Source organism: Diachasma alloeum, unplaced genomic scaffold (assembly GCF_001412515.2).
Source record: "Diachasma alloeum isolate Michigan unplaced genomic scaffold, Dall2.0 Dall_scaffold_00206, whole genome shotgun sequence".
Lineage (NCBI taxonomy): Eukaryota > Metazoa > Arthropoda > Insecta > Hymenoptera > Braconidae > Diachasma > Diachasma alloeum.
Window position 1 is genome coordinate 2,578,205 of NW_021680371.1, and position 18,113 is coordinate 2,596,317.

The 18,113-nt window shown below is 39.3% G+C and overlaps 1 protein-coding gene across 1 annotated transcript; it reads left to right on the forward strand.

Moving 5' to 3' along the window:
• The first annotated feature begins 286 nt into the window (after positions 1-286).
• LOC107036166 (probable multidrug resistance-associated protein lethal(2)03659) lies at positions 287-17,046 on the forward strand. The gene is made up of 5 exons (XM_015253921.1): positions 287-542; positions 10,528-10,897; positions 11,539-11,649; positions 11,716-11,850; positions 12,560-17,046. Exons 2-5 carry the CDS (start codon positions 10,824-10,826, stop codon positions 16,380-16,382), a joined length of 4,143 nt encoding a protein of 1,380 aa, XP_015109407.1. The 5' UTR covers positions 287-542; positions 10,528-10,823; the 3' UTR covers positions 16,383-17,046.
• Positions 17,047-18,113: the final 1,067 nt, after the last annotated feature.

The window sequence follows — 18,113 nt, forward strand, 5'->3', positions numbered from 1 at the left end:
TCCCCCCCCCCCCCAACCCCCTGTCGCCACCACCGCCTCTCAATTTTCCTCATTATAATCTCCCTGATCCTCGCACCCGTCAGCCGCTGTTTGCTAATAAAACTTTACAATCCCGGCGTGATTTTGCAGATGTCCTCCACAAAATTTTCGAACATGCACTCCTACCGCCCCGCGAAACTTGCGCACGAGCAATCGCAATAGCTCGATTTCTGTTAAAACAGCGATGGGGGGGGATCCGCGATATATCACGCAGCACGATTCAATGGGTTCAGTCTGCGGAGGTGTATCTCACGCACTGTGTCGCCCATTCCCGCGCCCCAGGCGCACTCTTCCCATCCAAATGACTCCATCAGAAACTCATTAAAATCAAATTACCCATCAGACGATATTCCACAATCACATGTTCACAGTCAAATAAAATTTTCACGTCTCCAATGAGTGATTCTAATTGAATAAATGAGTGAAGCGCCGACGAGATAAGATTCCGTTGAATAAGTGGATATCCCCCGGAGGTAGACAGACCCGCAACACACGAACTCAACGTATGTATAAATAAAAATGCCTCTGTAAGTCTGAATCCTTTTTCCGCTCAAACTCGTGACGCGAAACGCGTGGCCTTGAACCAGCCACTGTTATCCAACCGCTGTCAGATGTTTAACGAGCAATTAATCGTTGTTGATTAACGCAACACATGTAAGATCGGGGCGCCTGGATTGCAAACATTTTGGGGCTTTTCATAATTGAGTTGAGGGCAATATTGCGGAATCGGTGGCGAGCGTGACTTCCAGCCTGCATTCGTCATCTTCTCGCTTGATTCATTATCATTAGCCGGGAAATATTGCAAGTCACTACAGTTGTGAAATTCAAAACAGGGTGGCATCTGGTTTTGGTGAAGAATTAGGTAAACATTGGGTAAAGCCAGAGGTAAATACCAGAGGTAAACCCAATGCTTGAAATTTTGAGATTGTTTATATTCTCTAATTCTTCCTTTTTTGAAATTGAATTACTGTTGGAACTTATATTTTAAAACATTACACTGTTGTCAATGAAAAAATAAAAAATGTCAATTTAATAATAATAATAATAATAATAATAATTTCGAGTTTCTTTATTCATTAAAAAAATGAGATTAAAGAAAAGATTGAACGAAAAAAATTCTAAAATTTATGCTAAGGAATTTCTTTACAGAAAACTAGATTTTTCTATCAATTTCGTCGTGCGTGTTCAATGTAATGAATAGTTTTTTGAATATAGGAATAGTATTTTTCCGGGCTGCTGTGATCGGGTTTTTTACTTGTGTGGCGTTGGCGTCCGAGCCATAGGCGAGGACTGGCCAACCGCACGGGTAAAAACCCCATCGCAGCAGCTTGGGACAAGATTTTTTTGTAGTGATTTTCAAGTTTTCGAGTTTGGGAAGTATGTAATACCAATTCCCAGACTGTAGACTGAAGACTTCATTAGTTGAAAGCGACGAAATTATTTAAATAGCGACGAAAACAAATCCATCAACAAGTAATGATTCTTTATTTGATAAAATGAATGGTTGATTTGATTCTACTAAGGTCGGTTGCCCCAAGCCCTGTTAGCCCATTAAATGTTCCGAATAAGTTTGTGTCAGAATTTATTTTGTTCGATTGAAGGATCTTTGAAATTCGCTGGGAAGTGCTTTTATTCCGTTATTCGGTCGTAAATGTCGAGAAAACACCTGATAATTAGTGGTATTGCTGGCAAATATTTTTATTTGCTCCGATAGTTAAGGATATCTGAGGATCTTTGACAGTTTGGTACAGACGATACTATAAATTCAATCGTCTTCAGTCAGCGATTTTGTCAATTGAATTGCAGGCGAAAAATTTGAAAAAAAATCAATAATATTCAGCGTCATTCAAATAACATTTTGCACGGAATTATTATTTCTTTAAACATTCGTTGTTTATAAATAAATAATTGAAATTGTTTAAACTTTCGGAAATCTCTTTTTTAGGCATGAAATCGATTTCTGGTTTAAATTATGAATATGAATAAATTTATTACAATTCTGAACAAATGATTTTTATGGTGGAAAATCAAGTGTTTATAAATTATTCATAGAAAATGCTCGTAATTTCAAAAAATTGCAATTTTTAAATTATTTTATCAATCGTTTTCCAAAAGTAAAGATTCTAATTTTATTTCAAGATTTTCAAAATGTTTTTTAGCGGTTCAATATAGAAATTTAAATTCAGACTTGTTAAGTTTAAATAATAAAATCATTGTAAAATGTCCGGAAATTTAGGGTCAAATGGGGCTCAAATACAAGTTCGGATGTTCGATTGCAAAAGTAGAAAACAATTTCACTGGAAAAAAAAATAGCCAAACTATCTTTTACAGTGAGAACAGGCCACACTATAGATTTCACCATTTTCAATCATTAAAAAAAAATCATGAATAATCCTGCGTCATTCACATAACATTTTGCACGGAATTATTATTTTTTAAAACATTCTTTGTTTATAAATAAGCAACTGAAATTGTTTAAACTTTTGGAAACCTAATTTTTTATAAATCTCTATCTATTTGTTACACATTTTTTATAAATATTTATAAATTTGTTATGATTTCGACCAACTGATTTTTATGGTGGAAAATTAATTGTTTAATCCACAGAAAGTTTAAATAACAAAATCAATAAAAAAATAGCCAAAGTACTTGAATATGCTTAAATTGAAGATTTGTTTCAAATTATTCAAATTAATGAGCTATTCACTTCATACGATTGAACCACTTCTGACAGAATTCTTATAAAAAACCGATTGAATTTTCGAGCATATGCGCTTGATTTTAGATATAATTCTTTCAAGCGTGATGGGTACGAGTGGAGGAGCGTAATGAAAAAGATATGGTAACCCTCACTTGACTCTGTACTTGCGCTGTAGTTTATCTGCAATTGACCCGTGTGAACTCTTTTATGAGACGGCGCTGTTGTAGAGACAGCAATAAAAAATAGACAAGTCATAGTTTCTGAAATAAAATCAGTCACGCGCAATAATTTTTATAACAAAAATCAGCAACTCTACTGCGCGTTTTTTTTTTAATAAAAAAATACCCATTAGAAATTTTTTTTCAACAAAATCAGGAAAATTTAATTTTTCTATACAACTTTTTCTAAAGGGTCATTTTCTACAGGAATTCCTCGACATGAATTTTCCGAGTGCTTTCCACTCTACATTTCTCATCTTTTTATTTACAAAATTGAACAAAAAAATTTAAGGAAAATAAATTGTCGAAATTGTTGAATAGTCTTGCCCAAAAGTCTACACTGAGAGAAAAACGAAAAAGCTCTCAAACAAGTCTTACTTGTGCCAAGAAAATAGTTTTTTGAAAATTATCAAAAAATGATTTTTTTGTGCCAAACATGCAGAGAGTGCGCCGGAATGAAAAATTTTTGTCGCAAAAATAGATTTAGTAGTTCAAAAAAAATTGCATTCTCTGTATACGCAAGAAATGTCATTTCTAGCACTACTCCTTCGTTATTCGATACTCCCATACGTATTTTGCTCCCGAAAAATCTTTGTTTTATGCGAAACAAGGGATAGTAGTTTTTCTTTTCGGCTGTCTAATAATCACAGACAATAAATGAACCCTTAAATGAAACAATAATAATGATATGATAGCAATCTTGTAACTTAGGGATAAAATATTTGTTGATAAATTTTCCTCTATATAAGATATTTTCATCCTGAAAAGGCACCATCTGGTGTGAATTATCCGCCTCTTGAGCCAAATATTTCGTTGCTGTCGAAAGCAGAACAATTATTCATGTTTGAGACTTTCAAATTCGAACCAAACAAATTCCTTTTTAGCAATTTTCAACTAGCGATTTTATTGGCCCAAACAAGACTTGTTTGACAACATGTTTGTTTTTCTCTCAGTGTAAAAATGCAGTTTTTCGAAAGCTCATTCTATCGCAGAAACTGATATGCCCCACTTGAATATCTTCAATCGTTCACCTTCGTAATGGTGTGACACACGTCGACAGCTTATTGTCAACCGTCGCCATAGTTTGTTTCACGTTGAAATTCGAGAGTGTTTATCGAGGTATATAGAACTCGCGACGGATATTACAGTGGAAGAATGTTTGTTATTCATTACGTCATTGTGCTTCCTGATTTTTTTGTTATTCAGACGCAATGAAAAAAAAATTTATTTTCATCACGCTATGACGAAAAGTGAACTTTTCGGCACGCTCCGCGTGCCTAAAAGTCCTATTTCCGCCACATTGTGATGAAAAATATTGTTCGTAACTCGTGAAAAAATGTTTCTTGCACTCGTTACGAAATATACTATTTCCGGAACATGTCGCTGATTTCCAGGGCATCGTACTGATTTTTACGACTGTATCGCCAATAGTTATATCGTTAAAAAAAATAGTATATTTCGTTACGAGTGCGGAAGAGAGTTTTTTGGCTCGCGGGATTATATCCCTCGCCTTCGGCTCGTGCTATAAACCTCCCACGAGCCAAAAAACACTTTTCTCACGAGTATCGAACGATATTTTTCATCACAATGTGTGGAAAAGGGACGTTTTAGGCATACGAAGCGTGCCTAAAAAGTTACTTTTTCGCACAGCGTGATGAAAATGAAATTTCATGGACAATTGACTACCAATTTTCAGGACAGTGACACTGAATGCGATTTAGGAGGAAAAATTGTGAGATTTCAGGTTTCAGTGAAAATTCAGTAAAATTCCAGAATTTTAAGAGGCATACACGTATGAAAGAATTCAATATAAAATTTAGTAAATTCGGTAGAAAATTCTATTGGAATTCTATAGGAATTCCATGGGGTTCTTATAGGGTTTCTATTGGAATTCTATTGAAAAATTCTATTTGTTTTTTGCGCTGATTCTATTGCATGTTGGATAAGAAAAAGTCAATAGATTTCGAATTTCTGTTTACATTTTTATCTTGATATTTTTTCTACAAGAATGCTTGGGCGTCAATTTTCTAAGTTTTTACACTCGGGTTTTACAATGGAAAACAAAACAAAATCCAGCGGAAAAAACTTGGAAAATTTTGTGTCCAATAATTCTAATAGAAAAAATTTAAGAGAAAAATTCAAACAGAAATTCGAAATCTATTAACTTTTTATTATTGAATATCCAATAGAATCAGCGCAAAAAACAAACAGAATTTTTTGACAGAATTCCAATAGAAATACTATAGAAACCCCATAGAATTTCTATAGTATTCCAATAGAATTTTCTAGTGAATTCACTAGGTTTTCTATTGAATTTTTTCATGTGTGTAAAGACGAGAATTCCTTAATTTATTTGGATTCCCAATCTAATATGAATATTCAGTGTCAAATTTTTCCACAGAATTTTTCCACTCGTATTCACGAAATTCTCCCGATTCACATGGCAATAGAAGTATTCTTTACCTTTACCTTGACTCAAAGTGGCGTGTGTCATCATTATCGGCACTGGAACACTTCCTTAGAATTATTGTACCATCTCTCCCAGTCTGTTTTCCTACAAATGTGCGTGTCATTCTCCTTAAGAACAACTTGTGCATTAAAGTCGTTTGCATAGACGCCAGTTGAACTGTTGAGTGTAACGGAAAAGGAAAAAATTATAAATGCCCTAAATATAATTATTCATAATTGATCATTTTTACATGAATTCTAACATTGATGAATGTACGAAATCCGTAGCGAAGCGGTAAATCGATTTAAGTCGACTCAGCTCTTAGCTGAGTTTTCGAAGAATATCTCTGAATCTAGAAGAGATGGCGAAATTTTTATAATAACCTTTTTTGTAGAGCGAATTGAGAGCTACAAAAAATATTATGACAAAAATTTTGCTATCTGCCTTGGATTCCGAGATATTCATTGACAACTGACCGGTAATAAAAATCGTGAAATGAATACATCAAATTCTTTCGTCAATTGGTTTTTAAAATAATAGCCTCTCATTTGACTAATAAATTTCTGGAAAATTCTCAAACCTTCTGGAGAACTCTAGAAATTTTTTTAGTGGAAAATAAATTTCAGATTTGATTTCGATATGAGTTGTGCTAAAATACTCGAAAGAATGAAGACTTAATTAACGTCACTATCAGACGAAATTACATTTATATCAGCGATAACATCCCAACCTGATATGATCTGTCATAAACATGAACTCACCATCCAAACATCGTGTTCTTGCTAACCCTGGAAATTTTTTTTTCTCTCGGCAAAAACGGAGACTTGAATTTTTTCTTCGAGAAACGGCGAGTCATGATCGTTTGTAACAGAATGGGTCACGATCATGGCGCGATGTACTTTTTCCGGTTCAAAGTACCTCTCCTCTTGGGAAATTATTTTTCTATTTAAAGATTTTTAAATATTACAAATAATTATCCGAAAATTCGGCGAGATGCGGAATCTTAATTTTTTTTTGACATTCAATTGCCGAATTCGTTTTTATAAATAAATTAGGGGGCTATGCCCCCTGCTCTCTTAGCTCGCCAACCCCCATATGTCCCCCATATGATCCTCACATGACCCTCATGATCTCCATTCTGACCTTTCTGACCCTTATTTTGACCCCTCACTTCTGACCCTTAATTTTGGAGTCTTAACTTCCAGTACCCAATTTTGATCACCAAAAATTGATTTGAATTTTTATAATACAGAGAGATAGACCCATATTTTTACCCTTGTGACCCTATGATCCTTTTGTGGACCATTAATCTGACCTTTATAACCCTTAATCTGACCCATATGACTCTTGTGACCCTTATTCTGACCTTCATTACCCTTATTCCGACCTTCATAACCCTTAGTCTGACCCTCGTGACCTTTATTCTGACCCTCATGACCCTTTATCTGATCCTCACAACCCCTATTCTGACCCTTGTGACCCTTATTCTCCCCAATATGACTCTTGTGACCCTTATTCTGATCTTCACCACCCTTACTCCGACCTTTATGACCCTTATTATGATCCTCATGACCGTTATTTGATCCTAATAATCCCTATTCTGACCCTCATGACCCTTAATCTGCCCCATATGTCCCTTGTGACCCTTATCCTGACCTTCACGACCCTTACTCCGACCTTTATGACCCTTATTCCGACCTTTATGACCCTTATTGATCCTCATGACCCTTATTCACCCTCATAACCCCTATTTCATAACCCTTATTTCACCCTCATAACCCCTATTCTGACCCTTATGACCCTCATTCTGCCCCTCATGACCATTATTTTGACCCCCGTGACCCTTGCGACCCTTAATTTTGAAGTCTTAATTTCTAGTACCAAATTTTCATCACCAGAAGTCAATTTGGATTTTTATAAAATAGAGAGAAATATTTAAAAACCGTTATTCAACCCAGGGTCTTTCTAAAAAAAAGCAGAGGCAATATCTTGAATCGAAAATGAGAACTCGTCCAGGAAGCAAACGAGGGATAAAAATCTTTCGTAGTACCCTCCCCATAAAATCGTTTCTTAAAATAATGTTCAAAATCAATCAAAAATATGAAAATATCGACTTTTCATTTAAAAAAATAATACTCAAGAAAATCGTTGCATAGAACATTCTAAAACTCGATATATTCGTGTAAAAATGTCAATTTAATCAGATTCTTCGTTTCTTTGTGATAACTTCAATGTCCAATCAAACTCAGTGTCTCAAAATTAAGGGGGAAATCCCCCCAGGAAATACCTCGAGCAGGTAGCCCATGCCATTCGACCAACGCTTGGGTAGAGTCGTCTCCTAGCCGGCATACAGAGTGGACGGGTCAGCTAGATTAGTACAATTCTCATGTATTTTGTCCGGAATTTTGACAAATAATCATCATTCTGACTGGAATTCATCCTGAGAGAAGGTTTCTCGATTGACAGGTGGGCAAAGCCAGAAAAACTCATTATAATTGAAGAAAAATAGAGAATTTGTTTTGGCCTTTCTTTGCGTCTCGATTTTGGCTTCCAACAGGGCCAAAGGGCTTGTTCCAGCCTTTGTTTAGCGTCATTTTGAGTCCCGGGAGTTGTAATTAACTCCCACAATTAATTTTCAATTTATTACGGTTAATTTTCAAAGATTTGAGTAGAGCCATTGAAGTTTGCCAAATTTTGTCCAATTTTGAGGGAAATTATTATCGGACATCGTGGAATTCTTGTTAATCCAAACGGAACTTCTAGTTATAATTGTAAATCAATCCTACCTTGAGGAAAACCCAGTCATATCTACGCTTGTAAATATTCTACATTTTTCTTCATGTAAAACTATACATATTTATTTGAAATACTAGAGTGAGGGTATCGTCCTCCTTCCCTCTTGAATTGAGAAGAGTTGTTCAACTACTGAGTTTCCAAAAATGACGAAACGTATTGGAATATAAGCGAACTTAACTAGAGAGGAGTCGATGCCCTTTCATTATTTAATTAAAAGTTCATCGACTGGCGCCTATTTCACTAAAATTTAGTTGAAAAATATTCTTTTCAAACTTCTCGTCAACCGTTTCATTTTTTACTGATTGATTATTCAGTCGTAATACGGTCATACATATAAATATTTTTTCATTTCAGTCGTGAAGTGGTCAATCGGTTTCAGTCGACTTAGCTCCAGTTGAGTTTTTGTTGAATAACTCGGAATTTAAGAAAGCGAAATTTTTGTAAAATCTGTTTCGATAGTCTGCACTTTTCGTTAAAGAAAAATCGAGATATTCATCGAGAACTGGCGCTAGAATGGAATTGACTTGAACCGTTTGACCACTTCACTACTGATTTTTTAGTTGAAAATCCTTAAAACTTCAAAATTCAAAAGAATTAAAGAATCAGATGAAGAATTCTTATCATTTCAATATTTTAGACATGAAAACAACAATAGTTGGAATTTCTTTTTTGTGAAAGCACTCAATGACTCGAGCCGTAAGGGCAGCGCTTCTTTAAATAAAAAACATACGTCATTGTTGATGAGGCTTCGCGCCATTTGTGGCAATATTTTCATTCTACCGTTTTTCGCACTGTAATACTGTTCTTCATCAATGAAAGGATATATTCGAGCCCACGTGATTTCTGACAATCAAGATATTGCCCGTCATCCTTTATGATTAGCTTAATCAAGTGATTTCGAGTCTCACTTAGCATAGATCAGGGTAGGATTTAATGAAGAAGACGTGGAATTGTGTATTTGATTGAGTTTAAATATTGAATATTTGACGATGTGGATTGTCTATTTCAAGTTTAATATTTTGGAGAACTGCAGTTATAAAAAATCCATTCATACACCGAGACAAAAAATTCCCTCTGCCGAACAATTCAGTAGCGAAGTGGTAAAGCGGTTTAAGTCGACTCGTCTCCCCGTTGAGTTTTTGAGGAATATTTCCGAATCTAAGGGAGATAGCGAAATTTTCGTAATTACATTTGTTGTAGCACACAATCGGCTCTACAAAAAAGGTTATAACAACAATTTTGCCATCTCCCTTGGATTCCGAGATATTCATTGAAAACTGGTCAATAGCCAAAATTGACTTATACCGTTTTACCACTTCGCTACTGAATTATATCGGCACCTTAATCGTAAGGTCTATGTACTCTGTGTAGATACGCTTGTCTGTTATTAAGGTATTGGTATTTTGCCCTGAAGAGATTTTTTGTCGTGTTAAATCAAAACATGATAATTTTCGTAGTAGTAATTGTTCTCGTGACATATTTATGTCTTTCGGGTAAACACGTTAGTTCTACAGAGAATTATATGAGGCTCCGGTTTTATCAAGTGAATGTTATTGAGTAGTGTGTAAGAAAATCAAATGAAATAATTTCGAAAATTTGAATCGAGGAATTTCTACGGTAAATATCTCAATAGAATGAGTTGTATAGGAAAACCGAATTCTATTAATTTATTCTCTAGAATATTTTCTGAAAGTCTAGCGCATTCGCCAAAAACTTCTATAGAATTTGACTTTTCTATTCAAATCATTCTATTGAGATATTTTCTATAGAAATTCCACGGCTCAAATTTTCCAACTATTTTATTTGATTTTTTGGAAAATTTATTCAAAATTGAAAATATTGCATAAAAAGATGAAATTCTACTGATTTTTGCATAAAATAGTTTCTATAGAACATTGTCCATAAGAAAACGCACAATTAATGTGAAATTCTCCCATAGAGTGGCCCAAAAACTAACAGAATCCGCAAGATTTTTCAACGAATTTTTTTCGTGTGTGAATTGCCGCCTCATCTGGACCATTCTGCAGAAATTCTGAGCTGAAAAACCGCATACGAAATGAAACAAGAAATGTGTCTTCCCGAGCAGATAACGACCGCGAGATTTTCATCACCTCCCCCAAAAATAAATATTCCACCGATAAATATTAACACGAATCGCGAGTGGAATTGTCGAATCAAAAAGAGTGACACAGCAAGACCCTTATCAGATTCCTGATAAGCGCCAGCTGTTAGGCAATGAATTTCTATATTCAAATCAGCAGAATGGGGAAACGGAACTGACTCGATCATTAATTCAAACAACTCATCAGATTTTTCTATTTCAGGGACACTCGGAGTGACGATCACCCAGCGGCGTGATGTGAATTGAGTCCCTGCATCGTATTAATAAGTCATGGCTGCAACCATAATAATCGGATGAATCCAATGGAAGTGTTTGCATTTTCTTGTGCCTCATGCGTGATAAGATACATACATTGGACGAGAATATTATTGATGAGTTATCGGGTGTTAATGCCCCTAATAATTTAGAGTCGGATTGTGTTGAGTGGAGTGATTGAAATTATCGTTCTGCCTGAGTCTGTTAATTCAATCTGCTTGGTTTAATGAAGGAAGTATTGAGATGGATGCTAGCAAACAATTTGTCCATGAAAATCCGAGAAACAAGGCGAATATATTCGCAATTCTGCTCTGGACGTGAGTTGATGGCAAATAACATCGTAAAATCATTACGTCATTATCATTATAGAAAATTCTATTGCATTTCTATTGAAGTTGTATTGACAATTCCATTCATTTTTGGCTGATTCTATTCAAGAATTTCGCAGGAATTTTTTAACAGAAAATGTTCAATAGAAAACTATGTTATGGAAAATATGAGTGGAATCTCATGTTTCTATTGAAATATTTTCTATAGGAACTCCTCGACATGAATTTTCGTACTTTTCCATTCACCTCGGCTCTATATTTCTGACTTTTTCACTAAAAAAAAAATGAAATTAAAAAACGCAGAAAATTTGAAACGAGGTATTTCTATAGAAAATATTTTAATAGAATAAGTTGCGCAGAAAAATTGAATTCTTTTGAATTTTTCACTATAATCTGCCAAAAACTAATAGAAAATTCAATAGAAATCCGATAGAATTTTTTAGTAAATTCTTTAATATTTTGATTTGAAAAAGGCAATAAGTCTAGTACGAAATTTTATTGAAAATTTTTCATTCATTCCAAAAATAGTGCATTTTCCATTGGAAGCCTAGTAAAAATTCCTGAAAAATCATGCATGAATATTTCGTCATAACACGCCACGTTATGATTGACGGGATATCTTTTTCCAGATGGACCTTGAAATTCTTCAAAACTGGTTATAGAAAAGCATTGGAGCCCTCGGATCTCTTTGATCCCCTACAATCGGATAAATCTGGTATACTTGGGGATAGATTAGAGAGGTATGCGATGTTCTTTATGTTTTAATGAGCCTGATGACCCATAATTAATCACTATCATTGCTACAGGGAATGGATCAAAGAGCTAGAGAGATGCAAGAGAAACAAGAAAAGCCCGAGCTTTCTCAGGACGATACTTCGGTGCTTTCTGTGGGAGTATTCTCTCCTCGGGCTTCTCCAAATTTTCAATGAATTTTTTTTACGGTGAGTTGTGATCTGTTATCTCTTTATGTAAAAAATGGGGGCGTTCACGTAAGATTTTCTGGCGGACAAAGGTCGGTCCAAGGTCGGCCTGAGGTTGGGGCAAGGTTGACCCAAGGTCGGCATAGGGTTGGTGCAAGGTTGGCCGGTGGCTGGCGTAAAATCGGCCCAAGGTCGACACAAGGTTAGCCTGGGGTTGGCCGAAGGTCGGCCTGGTGTTGGCGCATTTTTCTCTCTAAATTCTAATTCTCTTAGAATTTTTTTGTTTTGTGAATTAAATAAACTTTATTTGAATCGAATAAATCCTCTATTAGAATCAAATAAACAATTTATTTGAGTCAAATAAAGTTTATTCAATTCAAATAAACCATTTTTCTGCGTGTACATGGTGTGTCATAGTTAAAAAGCCGCATACAGAGAAATGATTAGGGTCATAGGACCGGGGAAACTCATAAATCACAGAAACCATCATCATAAAAGTCGATAAGGCTCTCATGAACTACCAAATAATAACTGATGGCACCCAAATGGTCGCGTGAGGGAAGGGGGGAGCGAGCGAAGCGAACGGGAGGGCGAAGCCCCTCCAAGATTGGCGAGCGAAGCGAGCAGGTCGCGCCGCCCTTTGTAACAACAACGTTATTTCCAGATGTAAAACCATCTTTAAAAAATGGATCACCCTAAAAAATCTTAATCAAACCTGCTCTGCTTTCAGACTGGGCACCCCGATGCTCCTGGGAGGACTTCTCCGCTACTTTCGAGCCGACGAGTCGACCCGCGTCTTCGACACAGCCCTGATATTCGCCGCCGGAATATGCGCGGCCACCGCCCTGAACGCAATAACGATAAACCAGTCGGTCTTCGGTGCTTTCCACATCGGCGGAAGGATCCGCATAGCTGTGTGTTCAGTCGTCTACAGAAAATCCCTCCGCCTGAGCATAACAGCCCTAGGGGAAACAGCCCCAGGAAAGGTGGTCAACCTTGTAGCCAACGACGTAAATCGCTTCGACGTAGTCTCAGTCTTCATCCACTACATGTGGTCAGCGCCCCTGTCCGCCATCATCATCGGGTACTTCCTCTACGTCGAGGCCGGGTACGCGGGAGTCTTCGGAATTGCCGTAGTGTTCATAGTCGTTCCGATTCAATCCTACACCGGCAAGCTTTCTTCAATCTTCCGCCTCCAGACAGCCATAAAGACAGATGAGCGAGTTCGCTTGATGGACGAGATTATCTCCGGCGTTCAAGTGATAAAGATGTACGCCTGGGAGAAGCCATTCTGCGCGATGATCGAGTTGGCGAGACGTCTCGAGCTCCGAGTTGTCCGCAAAAGCTCATGGATCCGGGGCGTCTTTATGACATTCAACCTCTTCACAACCCGAATGGCTGTCTACTGTACGCTCATCGGAATGCTGTTCTTCGGCCAGCCCTTGACAGCGGAAAAAGTCTTCGTCTTCTCCTCGTACTTTGCCACTCTCTCCCAAACCATGTCTGCCATGTTCGTTCGAGGTGTCGCTGAGATCGCCGAGTGCATGGTTGCCGTCCGCCGTCTCCAGCACTTCCTCATGTACGACGAATTCCAAATGCTGGAGAACCGAACAGTTTCGCCGGAGTCAGGTGCTCCTTCCAAATCGTCCAAGCCAGACGTTCCTTTTATCGACGACGATATCATCCACGAATCCCCGGTCAGGCAGAACGGTCTGGCGTTGGTGGCTAGCGATCTGGTGAAGAACACCGCGAACTACGCAGCTAGCCAGAATCAAGGGTCAAAGCCGAGTCACATCGCTGTCTCCCTGAAGAATCTGACCGCCAAGTGGGAGCCGCAAGAGCCTGAGAACATCCTTCAAGATGTGAACGCAGATATTGAAAAGGGGAAGTTGTACATTGTGATCGGTGCCGTGGGATCTGGCAAGTCCTCCCTCATATCGGCCATCTTGGGCGAGATGTTCATAGCTGAAGGTCGCGTTGACATCAAAGGTGGGATCAGCTACGCGAGTCAAGAGGCCTGGGTCTTCGGTTCTACGGTCCGCCAGAACATAATCTTCGGACAGCCTTACGATCGCCAGAGGTACCAGAGGGTCGTCAAGGCCTGCGCCCTCCTGAGTGATTTCAAGCAGTTCCCCCAGGGGGACCAGACAATCGTCGGGGAGCGAGGAAGCTCGCTGTCAGGAGGCCAGAAAGCCAGGATAAACCTTGCCAGATCCGTCTACCGTCAGGCGGACGTTTACATATTCGACGATCCTCTGAGTGCTGTTGACACTCACGTCGGAAAGCACCTCTTCGAGGAGTGCCTCCAGAGGTATCTAGTTGGAAAGACGAGAATCCTAGCGACTCACCAGCTACAGTTCATCAAAGGGGCAGACGCGATTCTCCTGTTGGAGCACGGAAAGCTAATCAGATTCAACAATTACGTGGATCTCTTAGCTGAGAGGCCGGTGTACGCTGGCCTCCTGGCGTCAGACTCGGCATCAGAAACTGGGGACGACTCTTCAATGGAGAGATCAGGAATGCGACGACAGGTGTCCACGGGCTCCACCAGAAGTCGAACCCCAGACATGTCCGGAGGGGACACCGACGCCGAGGATGAGGACGACGATCCAGAGGCCGAGAATGTTCTCGAGGGGACGTCCAAGGGGATCATCAAGGGGTCGATCTACGGAAAGTACTTCAGAGCTGGGGGCAACTGGTGCTTCATCCTCACGGTGGGATTGTTCTTCCTCCTAGCTCAGTGCGTAGTCACCGTCAATGATATCTTCTTCCCGAAAATGGTGGACTTCGAAGAAAATCGTCATCATGAATTCGAGATGGCCCGGTGGAATGTGACAGGCAATTCCACTGACTCCGAATACCCGATATCGCCGGCTTACCCGTACGTCTACATCTACACAGCGATCGTCCTCTCGATCTTCGTAATCGGCATCACGAGATCGTTCTTGTTCTATGGACTTGCGATCGGTGCGTCGCAAAAGTTGCATGACAGAGCGTTTGGCGCCCTCATCAGAACCGGAATGCGGTTCTTCGATACGAACCCCAGCGGACGAATCCTGAACAGATTCTCCAAGGACATGGGGGCCATCGATGAACTTCTACCGAAAGCTCAACTGGACGCCGGCCAGATCATCATGATGATGTTCGGAGCGCTGGCTGTGGTGTGCTATGTCAACCCCATGTTCATAGCTCCCCTGGTGGTCATGTCGCTGATATTCTACTGGATCCGCAAGATCTACCTCAAGACCAGCAAGAATATAAAGCGCTTGGAAGGCATGCTGCGGTCTCCGGTCTTCACGCACCTAAACGCAACTCTTCATGGCTTGTCGACGATCCGTGCGTACAATGCGCAGGAGATACTGAAGGTGGAGTTCGACAGATTTCAGGACAGCCACAGTTCGGCCTGGTACATGTTCATAGTCACCAGCACAGCATTTGGCTTCTCCCTCGACGTCTTCTGCTTCATCTTCACGGCGATTGTGACGTTTACGCTGCTGTTCCTCGATGGATACTCAGGATCCCAGGTGGGTCTTGCTATAACAACCGTCATGTCGATGACGGGGATGATCCAGTGGGGGATGCGCCAGTCTGCTGAGGTCGCCAACCAGATGATGTCGGTGGAGCGAGTTCTTGAGTACACGCTATTGCCACCTGAGGACAACCTCTGTGACAGGGGTCCCATGGACCGGAAGAAGAGGACGAAGCGTGCTGACGCGGAGATGGAGAAGTTGCCGGTTCCGGCGCCGAAGAATTGGCCAAGTGAGGGGACTATCAGGTTCAGATACGTGTACATGAGGTACGCTGACGAGGATCCACCGGTATTGAAGGGTCTGGATCTGGTGATCAAGTCGAAGGAGAAGGTGGGGATTGTGGGGAGGACTGGGGCGGGGAAATCCTCCCTGATATCCGCGCTGTTCAGGCTGGCCAGGGTTGAGGGGGTCATTGAGATCGATGGGGTGGACACTGGGAGCATATGCTTGGAGGATCTCAGGAAGAGAATATCGATCATTCCGCAGGATCCCGTGCTCTTCTCTGGAACTTTGAGGAAGAATCTGGATCCTTTTAATGAGTTCAGTGATGAGGCACTTTGGGCTGTTCTCGAGGAAGTGGAGTTGAAGGATGTGGCTGCCAGTGGGGTTCATGGGTTGGAGAGCAGGGTCTTTGATAGGGGGACTAATTACAGCGCTGGGCAGAGGCAACTGGTTTGCCTCGCCAGGGCCATTCTGAGGAACAATAAAGTACTTATGTTGGATGAGGCGACGGCTAATGTCGATCCGCATACTGACGCGCTTATTCAGAGGACTATTAGGACTAAGTTTGCGGAATGTACGGTGTTGACGGTGGCCCATCGGTTGAACACAATCATGGATAGTGATAAGGTTCTTGTCATGAATCATGGGCGCTTGGCGGAGTATGATCATCCGTATATTTTACTGCAGAATGAACGGGGACAGTTTACGTCTCTCGTCAGGGAGACTGGTCGGGCTATGCACGATCAGTTGTTCAGGGTTGCTAAGAAGGCGTATGAAGAGCGCTATGGGGAGAGATTGTGAGAGCACTAGGCACTGTCTCTAGGTAATTGAAATAATCATTCAGTGATGAGGTGATAAAACGTGATAATTTTGCGGAAACGTGGAAGAAACTCAATTGTTTAGTTGTTTTGTCACGCCGTATCAGAATTATCTCAGGTGTACTTACATGCCCAAGGCCTTACACTTGTTAATCAAGTATTACTTCAATAGTGCTTGAGATTAAATTTTTATAATCAATGTACAAATAACTGAAGTGGTATAATTCAACTGCATTATTCCAATGCGCTTAAGTGATTCATCAGTTTCAAATTTTTGATATTAATTTTTTGAGCTTGACGTCTATCTTCACCAAAGTCTTCACATAATCTGATAGAGAAATATACTTTGTGGATATTTTTGTATTATACGACGGATGGAGAGTAAGATAACTGACCTGATAGATCGCATGGGGAAAAGGAAAGAATTTTCAATTCAGTGACGAGACAATTTTCTGGAGTTGAGATTCCGCTGAATATCTGTTTTCTTTTCGCAACTGAATTGTTCAAATTCATTCTCTACCGCATGAATATATTTTATATAATTTTCGAGTGCATTCGTGCGATTCTGGAGAGGAATACTTAAAGAATAGACTTTATAGTCATGATTCGTCAATTATTGTAAATAAATAGATTGAGGGAATAATGTATTTAGTGTTTGATCCTTTCTTCAATTCCTTATGATCCCTTTCGCGTGTCATGCCAGTGACATTAAAACATTCTTCTGCTTTCCACGGGGATGTGTCAACAGATACCGTTGTGTTATCAGCTGCTTTTCATTCGTCATTCCTACTGAATACAATAAAAGTTGGCGACGACTGCGGCCAAGTCTCATATAGATATTTTCCCTTCTGGGAAAATGTCCGGTAGAAGGTGAAATGTTTACCAGAAAAAAAGAAATTCTAAAAATTATTTATTTTACGTGTTTTTATAATAAAATTTTTTCCTCTCGTATACCCTTTCGGGTCTTTCTCTCCGCATTCGCCGAATGACAAGGGAAAACCTCTTTTGAGCTAAAAACCTGCCCAGATACAGTCGTCTCTTGCGAGACTCCCGCTCGACAATGAAACCGTGAGATTTAGAGTGTCAATTTTTTAGAGTGTCACAGCCACCACCGTCGGTTGTTTTTATAATATTATTATAATCTATCACACAGAGAAAAAATTAGCTCTGCCGAAAAGATAAATGTTCACCTGTACAAAATTTTCTTGTCTCAAAATTATTATTCCCCACGAGAAAATATTCTGCAGCGAAATAGTATTTTTCCGGCCTGTTGCGATGGGGTTTTTTACTTGTGTGGCGTTGGCCTCCGAGCCGTAGGCGAGGACTGGCCAACCACACGAGTAAAAAAACCCCATCACAACAGCCCAGGAACAATATTTTTCTGTAGTGATTTTCAAGTTTTCGAGTTTGGGAAGTATGTAATACCAATTCCCAGACGAGAAATCGTGAGAAGCAGTAGAGAAAAATTTCTTCTTTCCACTTGAAAATTTGACAGTGGCATATGAATACATATTCTTTCGAGTAGAATGCCAGGATTCAAATATCATGATAAATAATAATATGTTTGACTGCAAACCAAAAAATTTTCTTTCAGCAAAAATACGACTGTATAATCTCTACTGCGACTTTCTCTGTTATTTCCAATATTACTCATTTGGTTCCCCGCTATTGATAGTTATTGAGTGAGAAATCAAAGTCCAGTTCTGAGGTCACA

Bases quoted from the DNA above. Each gene is read 5' to 3' on its own strand.
- LOC107036166 (XM_015253921.1), top strand. From the start codon at position 10,824: ATGGATGCTAGCAAACAATTTGTCCATGAAAATCCGAGAAACAAGGCG. The intron at 10,898-11,538 runs GTGAGTTGATGG...ATCTTTTTCCAG, and splicing joins TTCGCAATTCTGCTCTGGAC to ATGGACCTTGAAATTCTTCA. The intron at 11,851-12,559 runs GTGAGTTGTGAT...CTCTGCTTTCAG, and splicing joins TTCAATGAATTTTTTTTACG to ACTGGGCACCCCGATGCTCC.